Source organism: Salvia miltiorrhiza, chromosome 2, assembly GCF_028751815.1.
Source record: "Salvia miltiorrhiza cultivar Shanhuang (shh) chromosome 2, IMPLAD_Smil_shh, whole genome shotgun sequence".
Lineage (NCBI taxonomy): Eukaryota > Viridiplantae > Streptophyta > Magnoliopsida > Lamiales > Lamiaceae > Salvia > Salvia miltiorrhiza.
In genome coordinates, this window is record NC_080388.1 from 46881412 (window position 1) to 46905793 (window position 24382).

At 34.2% G+C, this 24382-nt stretch overlaps 2 protein-coding genes across 7 annotated transcripts; both read right to left on the minus strand.

The window, feature by feature from the left end:
* Positions 1-1427: 1427 nt before the first annotated feature.
* On the minus strand, positions 1428-6284 carry LOC131011740 (WAT1-related protein At1g43650-like). Of its 4 annotated transcripts, none has more exons than XM_057939562.1 (6): positions 6035-6284; positions 5882-5944; positions 5667-5783; positions 2721-3117; positions 2496-2647; positions 1428-1704 (listed from the first exon to the last, which is right to left on the minus strand). In XM_057939562.1, exons 1-6 carry the CDS (start codon positions 6208-6210, stop codon positions 1557-1559), a joined length of 1053 nt encoding a protein of 350 aa, XP_057795545.1. In that variant the 5' UTR covers positions 6211-6284; the 3' UTR covers positions 1428-1556. The 4 variants fall into 4 exon arrangements, with proteins under 4 accessions (XP_057795545.1, XP_057795544.1, XP_057795546.1 ...); XM_057939561.1 differs by having other exon boundaries at positions 2721-3144; positions 6035-6262; XM_057939563.1 differs by lacking the exon at positions 5667-5783 and having other exon boundaries at positions 6035-6260.
* An 11068-nt stretch (positions 6285-17352) lies between these two features.
* LOC131011741 (WAT1-related protein At1g43650-like) lies at positions 17353-24082 on the minus strand. Of its 3 annotated transcripts, none has more exons than XM_057939566.1 (6): positions 23744-24069; positions 23600-23662; positions 23381-23497; positions 22368-22758; positions 22132-22283; positions 17353-17624 (listed from the first exon to the last, which is right to left on the minus strand). In XM_057939566.1, the coding sequence occupies exons 1-6, from the start codon at positions 23917-23919 to the stop codon at positions 17477-17479; spliced, it is 1047 nt and encodes a 348-aa protein (XP_057795549.1). In that variant the 5' UTR covers positions 23920-24069; the 3' UTR covers positions 17353-17476. The 3 variants fall into 3 exon arrangements, with proteins under 3 accessions (XP_057795549.1, XP_057795548.1, XP_057795550.1); XM_057939565.1 differs by lacking the exon at positions 17353-17624 and adding an exon at positions 18883-19393 and having other exon boundaries at positions 23744-24082; XM_057939567.1 differs by lacking the exon at positions 17353-17624 and adding an exon at positions 18883-19272 and having other exon boundaries at positions 23744-24074.
* Positions 24083-24382: the final 300 nt, after the last annotated feature.

The following is a 24382-nucleotide window of genomic DNA, read 5'->3' on the forward strand; positions in this document are numbered from 1 at the left end:
ACTTCTCGTGTTTGGTTGATTTTTCATCAAAATAATAAAAATAGTGTAACTGTAGAAGATTATTGTTCCTCAACTTTTCTGAAGTATTCTTTTTCTCCAGTTTCAGGATTTTTTGCGTATTTAATATGTTATTTTTATTATTTTATTTAGTATTTTTTTGTATTATTTATTATTAGATGAAATGAAAACCATTATTATTATTATTATTATTATTATTAGACCACCACCACGGCCATAATAACAACTTTTACTACTACTACTACTATTTTTTATTATTTATATTACTATTATTTTTTTATTATTAGTATTACCCTACACGCTAAACCCTCACCCTCACCCTAACCCTACCCTAATAATTTAATTTAAGAAAATTTTAATTAAATTTTTGAATTAGGATTCATGTGGTATATATCTTAATAATGTATATTGTTGCTACTAGAAAAGTTATTAGGAAAAACATTATGCATGTAAATTATAATTTATTTATTACATCTATTGGTTAATTATATATAAAATTAAAAATCTAATATTTTTTTTTGGTATTTTCAAATACATTTTTTTAATGTGGTATTTTCAAATAGTACATGATAAGGAATATGTTATGATTTATTTTTGACAAAATTATTTTTCTAGGAATAACATTTCAAATTAGCATGGGCCAAATGATAAACATTTAAACAAAACAATAATTAATTGAATTTTCCCTAATCTCCTGGGATACATATGTTGGAGAATTAACAAGGTATATAAATTTGGATTTTATTATCTGCAACCGAATTTACTAGTATTAATTATGTAATACATCAAAAATTCCATTTCCCGCGTTAAGTGTGTCATTAATTTCCTCAAGAAAAAGTGTCATTAATATTTGTTGATTAAAAATATAAAAACAATAAAATTAGGACTACGTGTCAATATATACAAAGAAAATTTTGCATTATTTAGTCAACTTATTAGGGCGCTTCTTTTTGCTCTCTGAAGTTATTACGATGCTTTCTAATAAAGACGATGAAACGTTGACTCTGTTTTATTTGGTTTTTATTTTTGAAGCGAAAATATTTTATTATGTTCACACATTGATCGAAAGGCCCTAAAGGGAAAGAGGCACAATTCTCGAACCACTTATGATGAGCAAATTGAAGTCGAATAGCTTACAAAGCTATGTTGAAATCTGTAAAAGTTTAAATATTTGAAATCAAATAAATATAGAACATATAAATACAATACCTGATATTACTTTTTCATAATTAAATATAATTTTACTTCGTATTTATCTTAATATTATACATAATACATTTAAATTATTTATTAATATTAATTATATTTATCATTATACTTTATTCAAATTCAAAATTTTATGTGCTTTTAGATTTAGGTTCTTTATTAATTGATGTGGATATTTTATTTTCTAAATACATAATTTGATATTTATTTTTTGATTTTCTGAAACTTTTATATTTATTTGATTAACATATCATTCAATTGCGATGGTTCTTCGTACATGGCACTGACAGACGAACTATTACAAGAAAGAAAATGAAATCAAATAAATATGGTCATGGGCTTTTTCCATCAAGTGATATTGGCGCGGTAGTCTCAATGTGGATATTCTCCAAATTTTGTTGGGCTTTAATATGAGCTTCTTGATTTCTGCCCCACAAGAAATAATAGAGTCCAGCCACAATCAACCCACAGCCCAAAACACTGTAACACATCCAAATTTAGGATTAGGACCAATAAAATGTTATGAATCTAATAATTAAATCAAAATATTGAATTCGGTTAGATCTTTTTAATTATTAGATTCAATTCAAATTTTTATCTATATTTTTCTTTTAAATTCAGATAGATTCAGTTTGGCATTTTAAACTTGAATAAAATCGAAATTTGAATTATATATATAATATTGAGTTTATATACTTAATTGAATTCTAATATTAAAATAAAATCAATAAAGAATAATTTTGTTTCGAATTTTTTAAGCTTGTTCGGTTCCAATTTTGATTATAAAATTACTAACAATTCGAAAGATTTATAAACAAAATAGACTTAAATTCGAATTTTGGTTCCATATTAGCAACATTTCATACGGAAATCTGTATATCGATCCCTATCCAAAGTAATTGCATGACATGCCAAATCGATTTTCATATAAGTTGATAACTTATGAAATACTTCTATTCAATCTATATATTATTTTACTTTTTTGAAGAGTCTATTCAATGAACTTCCCCACCGGGCTTAGCAATAACTTACTCCTATTATGTAAAGTCGTATTCTATATATAGGATTCCTTAAAGTTGCTAACTGAAAAATAATACTTTATCTGTTGACAAAAAAGTAGTCATTTTTTATCATTTTGAAATGTTCACAAAAATTAATCTTTTTTTTTTTTTTAAAAAAACTTTTTATTACATGATAGTCCATTTCTCCATTCAAAATACAATTAACTATCATTATTAGCACTAAACAATGGAAGAGAGAAATGCGCTAACCTCCCCCAGTGAAGAGTTTCGTTGAGGAAAATAGCTGATAAGATGGCCGCAATAAGGAGCCCCAACGGGTCGAAAATGGCAGCAAAAACAGGACCTTTCTTCTCTATAACCCAAGCTTGCAACCAAATACTCATTCCTGTTACTATCACACCCTACAAATTCCCATTCTTTACAGTTAATCAAGAAACTAAACAATTGAGAGATGGGTTTCGAAAATTGACATACAGAATAAGCGACCGATAAGAGATTAATATCCCATCGTAGCCTCCACGCGGATGGATGCCTCTCCATCGCCACAGCGTAGATCGTTGTCGAGAGGCAGCTGAAGCCACACTGTATAATAGTGAGCCTGAATTTGCCCGGATATTGTTTGAGGAGTGGAGCCTGCATAATGAGCCACATCGCGTACAAGAATTGGGCGGCGATGGAGAGGAGAGCACCCTTGATCCACTGGTGTTTTGAGTGAGGCTGATCGTCAAAAGGGTGGTGGGTTGTTGAAGTTGAAGTGTGGTAGAGAGCGTGGCCTTTGTAGAAGGTCAATGCCATGGTTCCGGACACGCTAATTATGCTTCCCAATACCTTAGCTACTCCATGCCACTTCCTTATCTCTAGGCTTTCAATCCTAGATTTTTCATAGAAAATACTTTCTCTGTTCATCAACATATTATCATAAATTTTAAATTTGAAGATCAGATCGTTTAACTTACAACAAAAATATTTATTTATTTTTTGTATTTAATTAATTTATATTATTAATAATTAATTATTGGGATTGATATCTGCAATGCCTCCACTCCATATATATATATATATATATATATATATAGGGTTGGGTTTATGTGGATCCATATGCTTATAATAGATCCGTAGATTCAAATCTAGACCACACATTTATGACATGTGGCGCATCAAGATGGTGACACGTGGCAAGGCATTTCAAGGCAAAATCTGGAGAGGGGTAAAATTGGAATGTAATTTTCGAAATTAAAAAAAAATAGATTTTCTCAAAATAGGTATATTTTAGATGCATAAAGTTTCATACGAGAATGCATGAACTTTCATATAAAAATGCATAAAGTTTCACATAAAGCTTGGAAACTCCTTGCCACGTGTCACCATCTTGATGCGCCACATGTCATAAATGTGTGGTCTAGATTTGGATCTATGGATCTATTATAAGCATAGAGGATCTACATGATCCCATTCCTATATATATATATATATAGGGGGCCGCTCCGATGAGACCCCCTAATTTTAGTGAGATCTAGGGTACGATCTGGTGCGTTTATTTTATCAATCCTATGGCTGATATTGTATCTGGAGGGTGATTTTTTTCGCAGGGTTCGAATCTTGTAGGGAGCATAATATTTTAAATTTTGTTATTCATCAGTATATACTGCATTGTTCATCAGTATATACGGCCATGTTCATCAGTATATATGTTTTATTCATTACGAATTTTTTAAATTTGATTTTTCATCAGTATATACATTTTATTCATTAGATATACGTTTTGCTCATTAGTATTATATGTCTTATTCATTGTCCAAGTGTTTCACGAAAAATATGGGGTCTCACTGGAGCGCGCCCATATATATATATATATATATATATATATATATATATATATATATATATATATATATAGGGGTCTCAGTATATATATATTTATATACGACATTGTCCTAGTGTTTCACGAAAAATATGGGATCTCACTGGAGCGCGCCCATATATATATATATATATATATATAGGGGAGCGCTCCAATTAGGGCTATAAATGAACAGAGCTACTCGCGAGCTATTCGAGATTCGGCTCGAAAAAAGCTCGTTCGGAGCTCGATTCGATAATAAACGAGCCGAGCTCGAGCCTGATTTCGAGCTCGAAATTTTTATCGAGCCGAGCTCGAGCTGACAGTGCTCGGCTCGTTGAGCTCGCGAACATGTTCGAATTCGATTGTTCGCGAACATGTTCGCGAGCCTGTTCACGAACCTTCAGTCGAGCCTTCAATCGAGTTAGTACACGAGCCTTAAACGAGTCGAACACGAACTCGAATAACATACTCCCTCCGTCCCTGAAATAAGTTCCTCTTTTTCCATTTTGGGACGTCCCCCAAATAAGTTCCTCTTTCTTTTTTTCCATTTTTGGACAACTACCCCATCACTAATAATACTTTATTTATTCTTACTTTTCACTTTTTCACCACTCCCAATACTACTTATAACACTTTTTCACATTTTCACAACTTCCAATACTAATTATAACATATTTTTCTTCACTATTAATACACTTTACCACTTTTCCTTAAAACCCGTGCCGTCCCCAAAGAGGAACTTATTTTGGGGACGGATGGAGTATTAATTAAGAAGATTTTCTTAAATTTATAACAAATTCGAGCTTGAACATCATATATACGAACATCTAACGAGCCGAGCTCGAGCTCAAACTCGAATTCGACATTATCGAGCATCACCCGAGCCGAACTCGAACCGAGGTCGAGCTTGGTATGTGGGTGACGAGCCGAGCTCGATCATCAAGATAAAAGCTCGAATCGAGCTCGAGCCGAGCTCAAACACCCGAATATTTAAACGAGCCGAGCTCGAGCCTGCTTGTATTCGGCTCGGCTCGGCTCGTTTACAGCCCTAGCTCCAATAAGACCCCCTATTTTTAGTGAGATCTTAGACACAATCTTTTACGTTTATTTTATCAATTCTATGGCTAATATTATATCTAGATGACGAATTTTTTTCTCTGGGTTCGAATCCTAGAGTGAGCGAAATATTTTAAATTTCATTATTCATTGGTATAGACGATATTGTTCATCAGTATATATGTCTTATTTATTACCAATCTCTTAAATTTTGTTATTCATCAGTATATCATTGTTCATAAATATATATGTCTTATTCATTGAAAAATAAGGGTCTCACGAAAAATAAAGGTCTCATCGGAGCCCACTCTTATATATATATATAAGGAGAGGTTCAAGAAAGAGCCACTAAATAAAAGAAGAAGAGATAACCATTTTCATTCATTCGAACATCAAGATTTACGGTGGATGCATTATCTTGTTGGATGAATGCAGATCCTGGGTTCGAATCCTGGTAGTTCTCTCTAGAACCACACCCTATATATATATATATATAATTTCGTTTTTGTTTAATGATTTACCTTAAACAGACAGCCATGATAAAGACCAAAGCAGGAACAATGCAAAAAGTAGCTGTACTAAATGTTGCCGAAATATACTCCAATCCTGCGATACACAGATTGAAACTTAACGCCAATCTGCGCAACTATCACTCAGTCAGACACTAATAATTATATATAATATTTAATCCAAAAAAAAATAATAATGAACAAAAATTACAATCATAATATAGTACCCAAATGAAGAAACAAAGAAAATCTTGCATAACCCACTCCATGTAAGAGGAGGAGACCCCTTGCTGCAGATCAAATCCATTATTATTGCGGGGAAAAAAGAAAGAAAGAAAGATTAAAAATGTTAATGGTGAATATAGAAATTGAAATGAAACCTGGTGAAGAAGAAGAATGCGAAGGGGAGCAAAGAGAAGAAGGCGAATGCCTGTCGATAGGCGACGAAGACAGAAGGCTTCATCCCTGCAGACATAGCTGCCTTAGATAACACCATCATGCCTGCATAGCCGCACTCCAATACTATCACTGCAATATACGCCTTCTCTTTCTCCATGCTTTTACTATTCTCCTTTTTTTTTTTTTTCTTTCTGTTTGCAGTTTATATAGTATTCATTTTGTGCAATGTGTGCTGATTCAGAACCCACTTTTTCTATTTAATTTAAAACTTCTATGTGTAATAAATGATCGCCTTAGATCATCATGATCACTAATGAAATTATTCGCCCACCATATTTTAGTTAAAAGTTTTATATAAAGTGATTTTATTTAGGATAAATCCTTTTAATTTGGATCAATTTGATCCGGATCAACGTGGATAAATTAGTCATAATTTTATTATTAAAAGTATATTTTACCTTAAATGTCCCTAATAACTATTTACAATTTTAAAAATTCATCCTTTAATATATTATCAATATAAATTTGATGTGTTTTCATTTTTCTATGCCATTAATTAGATCCATGAACTTAATTTAATTTATGCACTTAAATGAATTCATTGAACATGCACACAATCGGTCAGTTTTTCAAAATCAAACATTTTATTTCATGAATATTTTATGAACATTTTAAGTTTTAACTAGGGGACTCCAATTCTATCAAAAAGACTAGGGGACTCTAATAGTAGATACGTATTATTTTTTTTGACATGGAATAGTACATGCGTATTAATACAACTTTAGAGCTCGTTTGATTTTCATTAAAGGATTATGTAGGATAATTTGTAACCAGGATATTTAGCGTGGATAATGACAGATTATTAATACTAAGTTGGTGTTTGCTATCATGGCTAAATACAGAATATCTTGGTTTAAGTTAATCCTAGGGGGGTGGTATTATGAATCCTAAGAAATCTGGATTAATAATACTGGGTCGTGGGATTAAATCGGGTCATCCGCATTGTGAGTAAAGTATCTACATACAATTAGTCTATACGATTTCTCTGCTCTGACTCTGATTTCTCTGGCGATGCATTTCGCTGCTCTGACTCTGATTTCTCTGGCGATGCATTTCGCTGCTCTGACTCTGATTTCTCTGGCGATGCATTTCGCTGCTCTGGCATTCGATTCCTCTGGCGTCTTGATTTCTCTGCTCTGGCTTTTCTCCCCTCTGACTGGTAGAATATGCAAGGGTGTTTAGTCTATAGCTGAGGGATCAGTTAGCAAATATGCAAGAGTTAAGGGAGTTCAGTTTTAGGTTGATAAAATTAGTTAAAACAGATCCAACGGATCTGTTCCTTCATTCCAGAAGTCAACGCGCAGCTCAAATCTTCTCAACTGCTATTTCTCTTGTTTAAATACCTAGATTAGTTGTTGAGTTGTTGCTTAAGAATTTCCATTACTGTAAACTAGTTGAGAGTGAGGATACATAGCAATCTTGATAGATTTGTAGGCTATACACTTCTTCTAGTGTTGAGAGTTCTCAATTGTAATTGTAAAGTTCTTGAGTGTTCATAGTGAAATAAAGTGGTTCGTTTATTCTCCGTGGATGTAGGATTGAAAAATCCGAACCACGTAAATCTTGTTTGTGTTCATTTCTTTTCTGTTCTTGTTGCGTTGATCATCTTTCAAGAAATTCCACAACAAGTGGCGCCGTCTGTGGGAAGAGGAAGATCGACGCACACCAATTGTTTTAGATTTGAATCGGAGGAAATCTGACTCGGAGGAGTTCTTGATCGGTGGAGGAATCGCCATTCTTTTCACTACTACGACGTGCTGAATCTCAAGACTGGAGATCTACCAAATGTCGATTGCTCGACACCGAGTAATTCACAGGGAAGAATGATTTCTCCCCGTGGAGAATGAAAATGAGGGCCGTTCTCATACAACAGGGCCTTGATGATGTTCTTACCACAAAGAAGGCACCTAAAGAAGGAGATGGAAGGGTGAAGTTCGCTGAAATGCAAAAGAAGGCTCATAGCACTATCATCCTGCATCTGGGAGATAAAGTGCTGAGAGAGGTGTCAAAAGATGACACTGCAGCTGCAGTATGGGCTAAACTGAAGAGCCTCTACATGACTAAGTCTCTGGCAAATCGGCTCTTCTTGAAGAAGAGGCTGTATTCCTTTAGAGTTTCAGAGGAGAAGAATCTATCTGATCAACTGGATGAATTCAATAAAGCCGTTGATGATTTGGCTGATATTGATGTAAAGCTAGAAGATGAAGACAAGGCAATCCAGCTCCTTAGTGCCCTGCCCAAATCCTATGACAACATGAGGGATGCCATGCTGTATGGGAGGAGAGACTGCTATCTCCCTGGATGAAGTCATGAATGCCTTGAAATCTAGGGAGCTGCAAAAGGCATCTGATGGCAGGCAAGAAACCGCAAGTGAAAGCCTCAATGTCAAAGCTAAGTACAACAAAGGAAAATCCAAGAAGCCATTCAAGGATAAGAAGGCTGGATCTGGCAAGAAGGAGGATGATGATAAGGAAAACAAGAAATGTCACTACTGCAAGTAGCCAGGGCATATCAAGAAAGATTGCTACAGCTGGAAAAGGAAACAAGCTCAAAAGGGCTCCTCAGATGCAGCAGACATTGCTGAAGAATTTCAAGAAGCTGAAGCTTTAAACATTATATCCTCTAAAACTGAAAATAAGTGGATTTTAGACTCAGGTTGTTCTTTTCATATGTGCCCTAACCAATCTTGGTTTTCTGAATTACAGATGAAGGAGATGGGATCAGTAGTCCTGGGAAATGATCAAGTATGCTCAGTAAAAGACATTGGATCAATCAAGTTAAAGCTCCATGACAATTCTGTAAGGCTTCTAACTGAAGTGAGATATATTCCTAGTCTAAAAAGAAACTTAATCTCTCTTGGATCATTACAGTTGAAAGGTTATGAGTTTAAATCATGTGAAGAGTATTTACATGTTTTAAACGGAGAAAAAATTGTTATGAAAGGCATTAGGAGACAGACTTTATATCATCTATTAGCTGATACTATTATTGGTGAATCTGAAATTGCTTCCACTTCTGATATTGAACTTTGGCATGATAGATTAGGTCATGTTAGTGAAAAAGGATTAGTTGAACTCAGAAAACAGGGCATATTAAGTGTTTCTAATGATGCTACCTTAAGTAACTGTGAAGCATGTGCACTAAGTAAGAGTAAGAAACTTCCATATCCTGAAGGTAAACATGTCTCTTCTATGCCACTTCAATATGTACACTGTGATTTGTGGGGGCCATCTAAGACCACCACAATAGGTGGAGGTTCTTATTTCATGTCTTTAATAGATGATTTCTCTAGGAAAGTCTGGGTTTATATTCTAAAACAAAAATCTGATGCTTTTAACAAGTTTGTTGAGTGGTGTAGTGCTGTTGAAAATGAAAAGGGGTGTAAACTGAAATGTCTAAGGACTGATAATGGCTTAGAGTTTACCTCTGAGAAGTTCCAAGAGTTCTGTAAAGAAAAAGGTATAAAAAGACACAAGTCTGTACCTGGTAATCCCCAACAGAATGGGGTAGTAGAGAGAATGAACCGAACACTCCTGGAGAGAGTCAGATGTATGCTGAACAATTCAGGGATGCCACCTAAATTCTGGGGAGAAGCAGTAACTATTGCTGCTTACCTTATCAACAGATGTCCATCTGCAGCTATAGAGTTCAAAACTCCTGAAGAAAGGTGGAGTGGCAGGGTTGCTGACTATTCACATATAAGAAAGTTTGGATGCTTAGCTTATGTGCATATTAGGCAAGATAAGCTGGAGCCCCGGGCTTTAAGATGTGTCATGTTGGGTTATCCAACAGGTGTAAAAGGATATAGACTCTGGTGTATAGAGTCTGGTAAAGGGAAAACTATAGTCAGCAGAGATGTGGTGTTCAAGGAGAATGTCATGCCATTAAAAGCTTCATCCACCACCAGCATTAAGAGTACAGAAGTTGTAGTAAATATGGAAAGAAATAAGACCAGTACAGCTACTGATACTGAGATACCAAGAGCACCAGAAGCAGATGTAAAGCAGGAAGATGGTGATCAACATGTAGCAGAATCTGATGACATTAGTGAGTACCATTTAGCTCGAGATAGAGTTAGAAGAGTAATCAAGCCCCCAGCCAGATATTCTGAGGCAGATCAAGTGAGCTTTGCATTCACAGTAGCTGAAGAAATAAGCTATAAAGAACCAAGGAATTATAAAGAAGCTGTTCAGAGTCCAGAAAGCAAACACTGGATCAAAGCTATGGAGAAAGAAATAGAATCATTGCTGAAAAATAAGACTTGGATCCTGGTGGACAGACCTAAGAACCAGAAATGTGTAACATGCAGATGGTTATACAAGAAAAAGGTGGAGTTTCACAAAGGCATTGAGGTAATCAGGTATAAAGCAAGGTTAGTTGCTAGAGGTTTCTCTCAGCAAGAAGGTATAGATTTTAATGAAATCTTTTCTCCTGTTGTTAAACACTGTTCTATTAGACTTATACTTGCTCTAACTGCACACCTAGATTTAGAATTGCAACAGATGGATGTTAAAACAGCTTTTCTAAATGGTGAGTTAGAGGAAACTATATACATGAATCAACCAGAGGGATTTGAAGTAGCTGGCTGTGAAGGCCAGGTATGTCTCTTGAAAAAGTCTTTGTATGGACTGAAGCAAAGTCCAAGACAGTGGAATAAAAGGTTTGATGAATTCATGATAAGTATAGGTTTCAAGAGAACATTGCATGATAGATGTGTATACTTGAAAGAAGTTGCTGAGTCTGTGGTTGTTTACTTACTCTTGTATGTTGATGATATGCTTATTGCCAGTGGCGGAGCCAGGAATTAATTTGGGAGGGGGCTGAACTTACATGGGGGTTCGGGGGCGGTAGCCCCCGAGATTTTTTTTTTGGACATTCTGTATATTTAAGGCATTATTTTATTAAAAGACAAGTATAATAGTAATAATAAAGAACAACATTTTCATAGATTATATAATTTATATATATAACAAATTAGTTTCAGTACATTACAAATTTTTTTGAGACATTCTGTATTTTTAAAGCATTTTTTATTAAAAGACGAGCATAATAGTAATTATAAAGAACAACATTTTCATATACTATATAGTTTTAATATATTACAAATTAATTTCAATACATTACAAACTTTTTTTTTTGTCATTTTGTACATTTTAGGCATTTTTTTATTAATAGACAAGCATAATAACAATAATAACGAACAATATTTTCATAAATTATATATTTTCAATAAATTACAAGCTAGAATCAATAATAATAAAAGACAAGCATAGTAATAAAAGCAAACAAATTTTTTTTGGGCATTCCATCCATTTTAGGCATTTTCTATTAAAAGACAAGCATAATAGTGATAATAATGTATAATATTTTTATAAATTATATAGTTTTAAATAACACAATTATCCTTAAATTAATTATAAATGGAAGAATATAACAAGCTAATCAACTTTTGTAAAACAAATTTCTTTTATAATATAAACATATATCTCTATATATATATACTAAAAAAAATTCAAAATTTGGGAGGGGGCTTCAGCCCCCCCTAGCCCCCCCTTGGCTACGCCCCTGCTTATTGCTAGTAGTTCTAGTACTGAAATTGATAAAGTAAAGCAATCACTGAGTGCTGAATTTGATATGAAAGATCTAGGGACTGCTAGAAGAATTCTTGGTATGGATATCAAGAGAGATAGGAAAAATATGAAACTTATGCTTGTTCAATCTGATTGCTTGAAGAAAGTATTGTTAAAATTCAATATGAATGAAGCAAAAGCTGCTCAGGTTCCTATAGCTCAACATGTTAAGCTGTCTAGTAGTCAATGTCCTGTTACTAGTGAAGAGCTTAAAGACATGAGTGTTATTCCTTATGCAAATGTGGTAGGAAGCATCATGTATTCTATGCTTTGTACTCGGCCTGATTTGGCTCATGCTGTTAGTCTTGTAAGTAGATTTATGGCAAATCCAGGAAAACCACATTGGCTTGCATTAAAAGGAGTATTAAGATACTTGAAAGCAATTGTTAATAAATGAATTATGTTTCAAGGTGGAGCTACTAATTTAGAACAAGCTCTAGTTGGCTTTACTGATTCTGATTATGCAGGAAGTATAGATACAAGGAAGTCCCAATCTGGATATGTATTTACACTTTATGGAACAGCAGTGAGCTGGAAATCTACTTTACAATCTATGGTAGCTCTTTCCACTACAGAAGCTGAATTCATGGCTGTTACTGAAGCAGTGAAAGAAGGTATATGGCTGAGAGGTATGCTATCTGAGTTAGGCATTAATCAACAGGTAGTCTCTATTCTTTGTGATAATCAAAGTGCCATTCATCTTGTTAAACATCAATCTTTTCATGAGAGGTCTAAACATATAGATGTTAGATTTCATTTTGTTAGGGATTTAGTTGAAAAATGTGAAGTTGTGATAGAGAAAGTGTCAACTGATGATAATGCTTCAGATATGCTTACCAAATCTTTACCAACTGTTAAGTTCCAAAAGTGTTGTTCTTTGATTGGTATGAGCTCTCTTGAGAAGAGCAAGTTGTTTGTCTAATCCATGCAGGTAGCTCGGTGTATTCTAATTGTATTAGATAAGGTGGAGAATTGTGAGTAAAGTATCTACATACAATTAGTCTATACGATTTCTCTGCTCTGACTCTGATTTCTCTGGCGATGCATTTCGCTGCTCTGACTCTGATTTATCTGGCGATGCATTTCGCTGCTCTGGCATTCGATTCCTCTGGCGTCTTGATTTCTCTGCTCTGGCTTTTCTCCCCTCTGACTGGTAGAATATGCAAGGGTGTTTAGTCTATAGCTGAGGGATCAGTTAGCAAATATGCAAGAGTTAAGGGAGTTCAGTTTTAGGTTGATAAAATTAGTTAAAACAGATACAACGGATCTGTTCCTTCATTCCAGAAGTCAGCGCGCAGCTCAAATCTTCTCAACTGCTATTTCTCTTGTTTAAATACCTAGATTAGTTGTTGAGTTGTTGCTTAAGAATTTCCATTACTGTAAACTAGTTGAGAGTGAGGATACATAGCAATCTTGATAGATTTGTAGGCTATACACTTCTTCTAGTGTTGAGAGTTCTCAATTATAATTGTAAAGTTCTTGAGTGTTCATAGTGAAATAGAGTGGTTCGTTTATTCTCCGTGGATGTAGGATTGAAAAATCCGAACCACGTAAATCTTGTTTGTGTTCATTTCTTTTCTGTTCTTGCTGCGTTGATCATCTTTCAAGAAATTCCACAACACGCATTATTACTAAATAATACCAAACACTAGACTGATCTGTACTAAATTAGCTAATACAGTGTATTAGTCAATATCAAACACGCCCAGTATAAAAGAAAAAAGTTATGCATGTTAATTACAATTTAATTACTATATTACATCTATTGGCTAATTATAGTTAATTGATAAATACAAATTCAAAATTCTAATCATCATTTTTTGGTGTTTTCAAACATAGGATAAAGAATCTAGGACGCATGCAAGCATCATTCTCCATCAACTGATGCACGAAAAAAATTGAGATAATTATAAGTGTTTAATTGGATTGATTCTCTATTGAATACTGAAATAACGCAAGAGAAAGGATACAAACTCTGTTTATAATCAAAATCCAACTAGAGATACATAAAGAAATCTTCTATGTGGACTAACTAAATAGACCAAGCCCATACTGTTATAAGTTCTTTCAAAGTGTGTGGCAAAATAAGCTTTTAAACAGCTTATAAGCTGTAAAAATAAGCTCCAAGAGCTTATAAACTCCCCAAAAAATAAGTTCCTCTACCCCAATTTATTTTATCATTATCTTAATTATAACACTCATTTAATAAAAATAACTCAAACTCAACTATGATTTTTTATTTTCATCATATATCATTCTAGTTTTATGTTTTTTCAATTTTCTCTCTCTATCAAAATTTTTCTCACACTAACTAAAATTTCTCTTTCTATCTTATAAGCTCTTAAGAAACTGTACATCTTATAAGCTCATTAAAATAAGCTTAAGCTTAGTCAAACACCCTGTAAAGCAAGAGTTAGGCATAACAAATAAAAGATGTGCTTATTCTCGTCGGCATCCAAATTATTCAAATGAAGCATCATCTCCAAAAGAATTATGAGTCGCAAACGAAAAACATCGGCTGTGACTTTGTATTTCACATTATTCCTTTCACAACTAAAATCAATAAATACACATTAGGACTTTGTGGATGCCTAGAGAAACAAGGACGATGTTTTACATCATCTGGTAAAGTTTTATGTTAGCAAAATAGATGAATTGCGAAAGGATTCTATTGTATCTTCATGTGAAGCACTGAACAACATTGACCAAAGCCAAGGATTTGTTGTCAGAGATCATCATACAGACGTAGCAAGACTCTGCGTCATGTGTAATTTCGTTGATTCTCTATTGAATATCCAAATAATACAACAAACACTAATTCTTTTATTTATCCATATCCAACTGTACACACATAAAAAAAATCTTCTATATATAGACTAACTAAATAAGCTAGGCCCGTAAACTAAAACAAGAGATATAATTAAATAACTAAAATAAACTAATTCGTGTTTATACCTTTTTCCATTAATCTATTAGAATTCAACTTTCACATGATTATTTTTTTACAAATAACATTTTAATTTAATATTAATTTCCTGCCAAACAAATAAAATAAAAGGTACATATTTAAACAAAACAATAATTAATTGAATTTACCCCAATCTCCATTGGTACGATCGATGTTAGAGAAAAAGTCATAATTAAATTTAAAATTTTATTATCTGCAATCGAATTTACAATTAATTATATAGTTAATGCGCAAAACAACATCAAATTTTCCCTTCACCTTCTTTTTTTTTTTTTTTTTTTTTTTTAAAGGCGGAAGACGTGTGATTTTATTACTCAACGTCAATTAATTATATAATGCGTAAAACAACATCAAATTTCTCCTTCACTTTTTTTTTTTTTTTTTTTTTTTTGAGGTGGAAGATGTGTGATTTTATTACTGAACGCCATTCCGTAAAATAACCCCATCACCTTAATTGTGGTATTAATAGTTGTCCATTGAAATATGAAAACAATAAGATTAGTACTACGTGTCAATATATATATCCAAAGAATAATTAGGCAGTATTTAGTCAACTTATATTATTTTTTAAATCATAGTCAACTCATATTCTTAAGTTAACGCATTGATAGAAGATAATAAATGTCAAATTTATATATCGTCTGTGTGAACATAAATGAGACGTGTGCATCGGAGTTGGTCAATTCCACGTGTTAAATTGTCATGTATTCCCTCCGTTCCGCAAAACTTGAGCAATATACATTTTCAATTTGAATTGTCCTGCAAAGCTTGTGTTAGGAAATTAGAAGAAATATCTACCATTTATTTTGATGATTCTAAAATCCCTAGATACTATTGTAATAGACTAGAATCTTTTTGAACTCAACTGTTGGAGTTCATTTATCTAGTATAGACTGAAGACCAAAGCGCTGAAGTCGCAAGAACTGAAAACACAAGTACTGAAGACGGTGCTTTGGATACTGAAGATCAAAGCACCAATGTTTGAAGGACTGAAGAGAAACAACTGAAAGCCGAAGAACTGAAGTCTTGAAGACTAAAGTATGAAGGATTGAAGTGCACCTGAATTAAATGCTGAAGTACAAGTGTAAGGGAAACACTTCAGTACACCTGATTAGTCGAGGAGCATTCAATACAACTGAAGAGAATGTTCAGATTAGAAACCTCGAACTGCTAATGCATGATGCAGACTGAAGTTTGAGTTAAGCACAACACAATCAGTGTTATCAAAGGACAACTTCAATGCTTCCAGTACACGCTGCATTTAATGCAAGGATATGGTGAATCGTCCTTCAACCTGCAGAGTTTTCCTTTCCATGTTACCTTGCACTGTAACACCATATCCTAAGCTCAGAAAAGCCATGCCTCTTTCGGCGTAAAGGAAATAGAGGACGAAGACTTTAGCAGAATTTGAATTAACAAGTCAAACGACAGAAAAGATCGAAGGATCTCATCCAACGGATCTATTCCTTCTATTTGCCTATAAATAGAGCTCAAGACTCAATCTTCGACCACCGATTCAAGAACTTACGATGAAGCTCTGCCGAACTCAAGACTCAGCTTACACTTAAACAAAATCTTTGAATCGAAGAAAAGAATACCTATTGTCAAATATCAGACCACCTGATATACAAAAATTCTCTTCGAACCTTCTAGGCACATTTTCATTATCCTAAGCCTAGATAGTGATTACTCGAGAGCCTGTTCTCAGTAATCCATAGTTGGAGTGTTCAACCACCCTTTTTCTACCAAAGTTAGAAGATTGATTGAGATAGAGAGAGTTCGAAACGTCATTATGAACTCAGAGATTCTTAACCACCGTAAGCTAGACGCATGTTGTCTCAGCACTCGAGTTAAGAAAGAGCGAGAAGTCCAACCCAGTGTGTTGGCTCTGAAACTTGTGTTTCAGAAGTAAGGTTTGCCGTGCACCCGTAAGCACAAGCCCTGTGATTTGTCAATGTGATCGACTGACCGAGGATGTAGGAAATTCTTTTCCGAACCACGTAAAACTCTTTGCGTTCTTATTTCTTTCAGTTTCTACTTGCTCTTAACTGTGAACAAACCTTTATCCATACAAAAACTGTTAATGTGAAAAGAGAAACCCTAAGAACTTGCAAAGTATTTCACTTAAAGGCTATTTCGTAAAATCGTTTCCGCTGAAAGTGTTTCAATCTAACTAATAAATTTTCGGATACTTAGTAAAATTTCTAACACTCATCTGAATTTATAAAACTGATTTGACTGAAGCCATACTTGAACTATCAGTGAGTCGACTAGTTCCTCACACTGAATTTAACCTACTGAAATAACATCAGTATCAGTTTACACCTCTTTCAACTGATCTCGCTTTACACTGTACTTTTCAGTCAACACACTTTAGTATCAGTTTCGATACTTACATCAGTTTGAAAAAGACGTTTCAAAGTTCTAATTTTTTAAAAATAGCCTACTCGTGTATTACCCCCCCCTCCCCCTATACACCAGTTCAGTATCAATAAGGGACCCAACAATTGGTGTAAAATAGATTAGGGTTATATTTATATGGACTTTCATTAGATAATTAATCTAATGTTAATTTTAATCTATAACAAAAATGTGTCATGTTACTTGGAACAACCTAAAAAAGAAATTATTTCTAAAATAATGGGATGGCGGGAGTATAATTTAATATTACTCGTTATTTTATGTAACTATAACGACTCACATGCACGTGGTAGTGTTACTAGTACAAATTAAATAGGAGAAAATGAAAAATAAAATAAAAAGGCTCATGGGCTCTTTCCATTGAATGAGATTGGCGCAGCAGTTTGAGAATGGTCATCCTCCAAAACTTGTTGAGCTTTAATTTGAGTTTCTTGATTTTTGCCCCACAAGAAACAATAGAGCCCAGCCACAAGCAGCCCACATCCCAAAATACTGCAACACATCCAAACTTAGGATTAGGGTTGGGCGCAAAATATCTTGAATCTGAATGACCAAATCTAATCAAATCCAAATATTGAATTTGGTTAGATTTTTTTTCCAATTTTTTTGGTTCAATTTGATTTTTTTTTTCAATATTTGGAGAAATTCAATTTGGTAATTCAGAACTGAACAAAATCGAAATTAGAAATATATATAATAATTAATCTTCATTTAAATTAATCTCATTTTTACTCTTTTAATTTAAAAATCAACATTTCATTAAAGTAAAAAATTCAACATTACATTAATTAAAATAAAATAAAATACTTAATTAAAATATAATAATAAAAATAAAAATTACACTAATTTTCTAGGACTCAATCGAGCCAAAATGAGACCAAATGTGAATAAAAATGTGAAGAATAAGGATATATAGATATTAATTTTTTTTTAAAATGAAAAATTAAAGGAGCTGTTGATTTCCAACGGTCATTCTCACTCCAGCCAACAACTCTTTTTCCTTTAATTAATCAGATTTTATTTTTTATTTTTTAATTTCGGGCGCAAACCTCCAGGCTCCCGCCAACGGTCATGAAATGCACTCAAACTCCCTTCTCTCGCCTTCGTGCCTCGCCACTATGGCAGCCCGCCCTCTGATAGGTGCCAGCTTGAGTCGACACCTACAGCTATGGTTGGAGGTGCTCTTATAAGCTCTTGGAGCTTATTTTTACAACTTATAATTAAGCTCTTTGAGAACTTATTTTGGCAAACACTTTGAAGGAGCTTATAAACTGCTTATAGGCTATTTTAAAGAGCTTATAAGTAGGGATGTCAATCCAGTCTGAAACCCATGGGCTGGCCCGATTAACCCGTCAATCCAAGAGGGTTAAGGTTGAAAATTTTCAATTCGATAAAAAATACAACCCGACTAACCCGTAACCTATTAACCCGGCACCCGATAGGGTCGGCCCGACTAACCCGATGGGCTAGCCCAAAACCCAAAAACTTGACATAAAATTTTTAGATATAAAATTTAAAAAATGTCAAAATATTATAAAGTCTCATAATTTCACTTTTATGTATTTTTAAGATACTTTGATTCTATGAGTTCAAATTATTGTTGGATATTTTATTATTTTTTCTTTAACAATGTTGAACATTTTATTGTTACCAACTTATTTTATATGTTAGTATTGATTTTTGTTCTTCAATATCTTATATTTTTGCTTTTCATGCTTGCTATATAATTTATATCTTTGATTTCTATGTATCTTTTATACATTATACATTAGATCATAAAAAATAACAAAATACAAATAATTATTTTATTTTTACGCCTATAACCTGATTAGCCCGATGGGCTAGCCCAAAATCCGAACGTTTAGGGTTAGGGTTGAAAATTTATAACCCGATAAAATTTTCAACCCGATTAGCCCGCACCCGATTAACTCGAAACCCGATAGAGTTGACCCAAAATCCGGTGGGCTGGCCCGATTGACATCCCTACTTATAAGCTCAGCCAAAAACCCTCTTAATCTGATATGCTGAGAAATCTGCGAGAAAGTCACCGCCGTCGAGCCGGAGTACATCGTTGTAAACTCAGCGCATCACATTGATCTACTAGTCCTCGCCACCTAATTCGACAACTACGTCGGCATGGCTGTGGCGGTATAGACGCATGTTGAATTAAAAAGAGGCGACGAATTCCAGAATCACTATCTAGTTGATGGGCGACGTGATCAGAAACAAAGTGAACAAGAAGGGCGAATTCCGCAGAGACGCTGACATCCAACATCATTAAAAATAGTTCAAATCGAATTGACATGGTGGACTTTTTCTGAAACGATGGGCTTAAGTTGGGACAATTTCAAAAAACTCCCAATTGGCAGAGCCATAAATTCTTACTAGGGGACTGAATTTGTATGAGATAGCCCTCGAGCCAAACTTTTTGGGCAATCTATACCGTTTATTTTTTAAATTTAAAAAACAAACATAATGTAATTAAAATAAACACTATTTTCATACATTAAATAGATCAAATACACTACAAATAACCTGAGAATTGATACTTGGTGAGATAATTTTTTTTGAAAATATTGCAAGATCTTCTCATTAACAATTATTGAGAAAATCTATACAACTAAATTGTCATTCATTCACTCATTTCGCATACAATTTTGCAAATCACTCTTGAGAATCTATATTGTAGAAAATACTCTCTCAGCAGAAACAGTAATTGTGGGTAAAATAAATGTCAACACAATCATTCGATAAATTAATTGAAAAATTAAATAATTGTCACTTTTAACCATTTCATGAGCAAATCTTTCCAAATTGTTAATTGTGGTAATGCTCTAAGGAGGTGATTGGTATGATGGAATGGAATGAGGGTGGAATGGAATGGAGGTAGGAATGGAATGAAGGGAGGAAAGGAATGACAAACCTTGGTGATTCCTTTGCTTGGTATGCACAAGGAATACAAAAGGAATGGAATTGTAATTCCTTGTTTGATTCCATTCCTATGATTGGTATCTAAAAATAAATTTTAGGAATGGAATGAAATTATTTTGTTTTGCTAAATTAACATTTACATCATAATTTATCAAATTGGCATTATTTTGCATCTCTCTTCCACCTCTATTTTGTGTTATATTTGTAGGGACAATCCAAAATATGCACTGGGGTAAAATCGAAAAGAAAAAAAAAGAATATTAATCAATTTTTTTTTAAAAAAAAACTGACTTATTTTCCATGCATATTACTACTACACAGAAACATGCACCCGAAAAAAAAATTAAATTTTTCTTGCCACCCACCACCCCACCCCCCACCCTACCCCCTATCTTTTTTTTTTTTTTTTTAATTTTTCTCGTCACCCCCACCCACCCCCAACCCCCGTCCCCCAAATTTTTGTTTATTTTACTCACCACCCCCACACCTCCCCTCCCCTCCCCCCCCCCCCCTCAATTTATTTTTTTATTTTCTAAAAAAAATCTCGCCACCCCCACCCACCTCCCACTAACCCCCCTCCCCCTCCCCCTCCCCCCGTACCTCCCAATTTTTTTAGGGTAAATTTGGTTTAGAACATTAATAAATTTTCAAATTTTGGTTTTTCCCACAAACTTTCATTCTTGTTTCAAAATACATAATAAATAACTTTTTTTGAAATTTTCCATAGTGTGATTTTTCGGCGAATTTTTTAAATGACGTGGCGCCGAACTTGAATGATGTGGCATATTTAAGGGTTAAGTACCACTTTCCCCCTCGACGTTGACACCCCTGTCACATTTAACACCCTAACGTCAGGGTTGACGTTGTTTACCTACCTCAACGTTTCAAAACTAAAGCAAAATGCCTCCACGTTTTAAAGGCCGCCCCAAGCGCTGCTCTAATGGGATCAATCACCGTTAAAACGCAGGGGGCAATTCGATTGTCATGTCACATAATTTTCATGTAATTACATTGTATTGCCACGTTATTTAAATTTTTTATCAAAATATGTCATCGTGGGAAATTCCAAAAAAAAATGATTTATCATGAATTTTGAAACAAGAATGAAAGATTGTGGGAAAAACTAAAATTTAAAAATTTATTATGATTTTATACCAAATTTCCTAAGAATTGGATCTTCTTGAGTTGCAATACCAATGGGGCATGTATCTTTGTCGCATTTCTGCATCATGAAGGATGGGTGGGGTGGGGTGGGGGTGGCGAGTAAAATAAATAAATAAAAAATTGGGGGTGGAGGGTGGGGGGGTGGGGTGGTGAGAAAAATAAAAAAAATAAAAAAATATTTTTTTTGGGGGGGGGGGGGAGAGGGGGCTGGGGTGGGGTTGGGGATGAGGGTGCAAAATATATAAGAGTAATTTTGTCAAAACCTAAATTTAGGTGGAATTAGAAATGGAATGGAATGGGTAATACCATGTTGGAGGGAAGGAATGATGATTCCTATATGTAAAGGAATGATGATTCCCTTAAGAATGGTGATTCCTAAAATAAAACTATACCAAGCATAGGAATGGAATGGAGGTAGGAATCACCATTCCATTCCCACCTCCATTCCACCATACCAATCACCTCCTAAATGTTTTAGAAGCTGGTGAGTGACGGGTCCTCTTATGTTCCACCTCTTTTTTTTAGTTCAATTACATATTATTAAAAAAATTGAAAAATTAGAGGTTGGCTTTAGACCACCCTAGCCTCCATGTGGCTCTGCCTCTGATCGATTGGTCAAAAAGTGATGTTTACTAATTTTGTTTCAGAATTTTTGGGCTTATTTGCTTCAAATTTTGATTATAAAATTTCTATCTACTTCCAAACCCGGCTTAGCAATAACCTAATGAAGCTAGTTTGGAGACCCACTATAAAGTGAAGTCGTATTCTATCGCATATTACAAATTGTCATCATATATATTGTGGTTGCATGCATGTATTTATTGAATTTCTTAAATGTGCTACATGAGAAATAATAGTATTTTTGGAAATGAAGATATGAAGTTGAAAAGAGAAATTCACTAACCTCCCCCAATGAAGAGCTTCGTTGAGGAAAAAAGCTGATAAGAAGGCCGAAATAACGAGCGCCAACGGGTTGAAAATGGCGGTAAAAACAGGACCTTTTTTCTCAATAACCCAAGCTTGCAACCCATAACTCATCCCTGACACTATCACGCCCTGCAAATTCTCATTTTGCAGAACTAATTAATGAAGCTATATATAAACAATTAAGAGATAGATTTGGAAGTTAAGTTGACATACAGAATAGGCGACGGATAAGAGATGAATATCCCATCGAAGCTTCCACGCAGATGGATGCCTTTCCACCGCGACAACGTAGAGTGTTGCCGATAGGCAGCTGAAGCCACACTGCAGAATGGTGAGCCTGAATTTGCCTGGATATTGTTTGAGGAGTGGAGCTTGCATAGTCAACCACATAGCGTAGACGAGTTGGCCAGTGATGGCGAGGAAAGCGCCCACAATCCACTGGTGTTTTGAGTGAGGCTTATCGTCCAAGGGGTGGTGGGCCGTTGAAGTGTGGTAGAGCGCGTGGCCTTTGTAAAAGGTGAAGGCCATCGCTCCGGACAGGCTAACTATGCTTCCTAATACCTTAGTTACTCCATGCCATGTGCGTATGTCCAAGCTTTCAATCCTACATTTTTATAAAAATTAGTTTCTCTATTCATCAACATGTTATCATAGATTTCAAATTTGAAGATGAGATCGTTTAACTTGCAACATAAATAATTATTTATATCATTAATTTTTAATTATTAGGGTTGGAATCTCATAATTTTGGTATAATTTTTGAAAGCTTTAATTTTTGGTAAAAAGAACAGGGGGTGTTGGCGCGATTTTATTCGGTGTGGCACTAAAATTAAACTACAAATGCATGCGATTGATTTTGATTAATCTAATCCGGCCAATTGTATTAGTACAAAAATGAAACCAAAATAAACATGTCCTAATAGAGTTTGGTACGATTTAATTAATTAATTATATATGCAACACAATGAATGGTGAGACAAGTGATCCGACCCGAATAAAGGTTTCTATGACCCGTGAAGTGGCATTTCAATTAATTTAATGAATTTAAACTTAATCAAAAGAAAATGGCATTGAAAGAAACAGAAAAGAAGAAAACCAAACAAAAGTTGTTGTAGTGGAAGTGTTTCTTCTCACTAATTATTAATTTCACACAGCCACACGATAGCTTTAGAGTTGGGATAATACTTATCTATTCTATATAGTTTCGTTTTAATTTAATGATTTACCTTAAACAAACGGCCATGATAAAGACGAAAGCAGGAACAATGCTGAAAGTAGCTGTACCGAATGTTGCCGAAATATACTCCAATCCTGCTAAACTCAGATTGAAACTCAACGCCAATCTGCCCAACAATCACTCAGTCTCACATACACTAATTATGTATACAATTAATTTCATCCAAAAAATAATAATGAAGACGAAAATTACAATCATAATATAGTACCCAAATGAAGAAACAAAGAAAATCTTGCATAACCCACTCCATGTAAGAGGAGGAGACCCCTTGCTGCAGATCAAATCCATTATTATTGCGGGAAAAAAAAAGAGATTAAAAATGTTAATGGTGGAATTGAAATCGAAATGAAACCTGGTGAAGAAGAAGAAGGCGAAGGGGAGCAAAGTGAAGAAGGCGAATGCCTGTCGGTAGGCGACGAAGATGGAAGGCTTCATCCCTGCAGACATAGCTGCCTTTGACAACACAAGCATGCCTGCGAAGCTGCATTGTATCACTACCACTGCAATGTATGCCTTCTCTTCCTCCATGCCTTTACTATTTTTGCTTTCTGTCTTTTTTCTTTCTTTTTGCAGTTTATATAGTATTGATCATCAACTATGTACCTTTTGTGTAATGTGTGTCGATTAATAACCCACTTTCTCAATTTAATTCAAATATTCTATGTATAATAAATAATCGCCTTGGGTCGTACGTGATCATCAATGAAATTATTGACCCGCCATTTTCTTAAATCTATATACTCCAATAATCCATAGTCTACTTCCATAATATATTAAAAAGATAATTTTAAATTTGAAATCAATCTCAAAATTAAGTGGTTATTTTGTGGTTATAAAAAAACGGAAGGTTTATTTATAAACTGGTACCCCTTCCTGTGCGATGCATGGGCCATGATTTGTTTTATATTTGTTTTTATTTTTATATTATGTAAAACTGCCATAATATCATTATTTACACAAATAATGTATACTTTTTTGAAAAATTATTAGT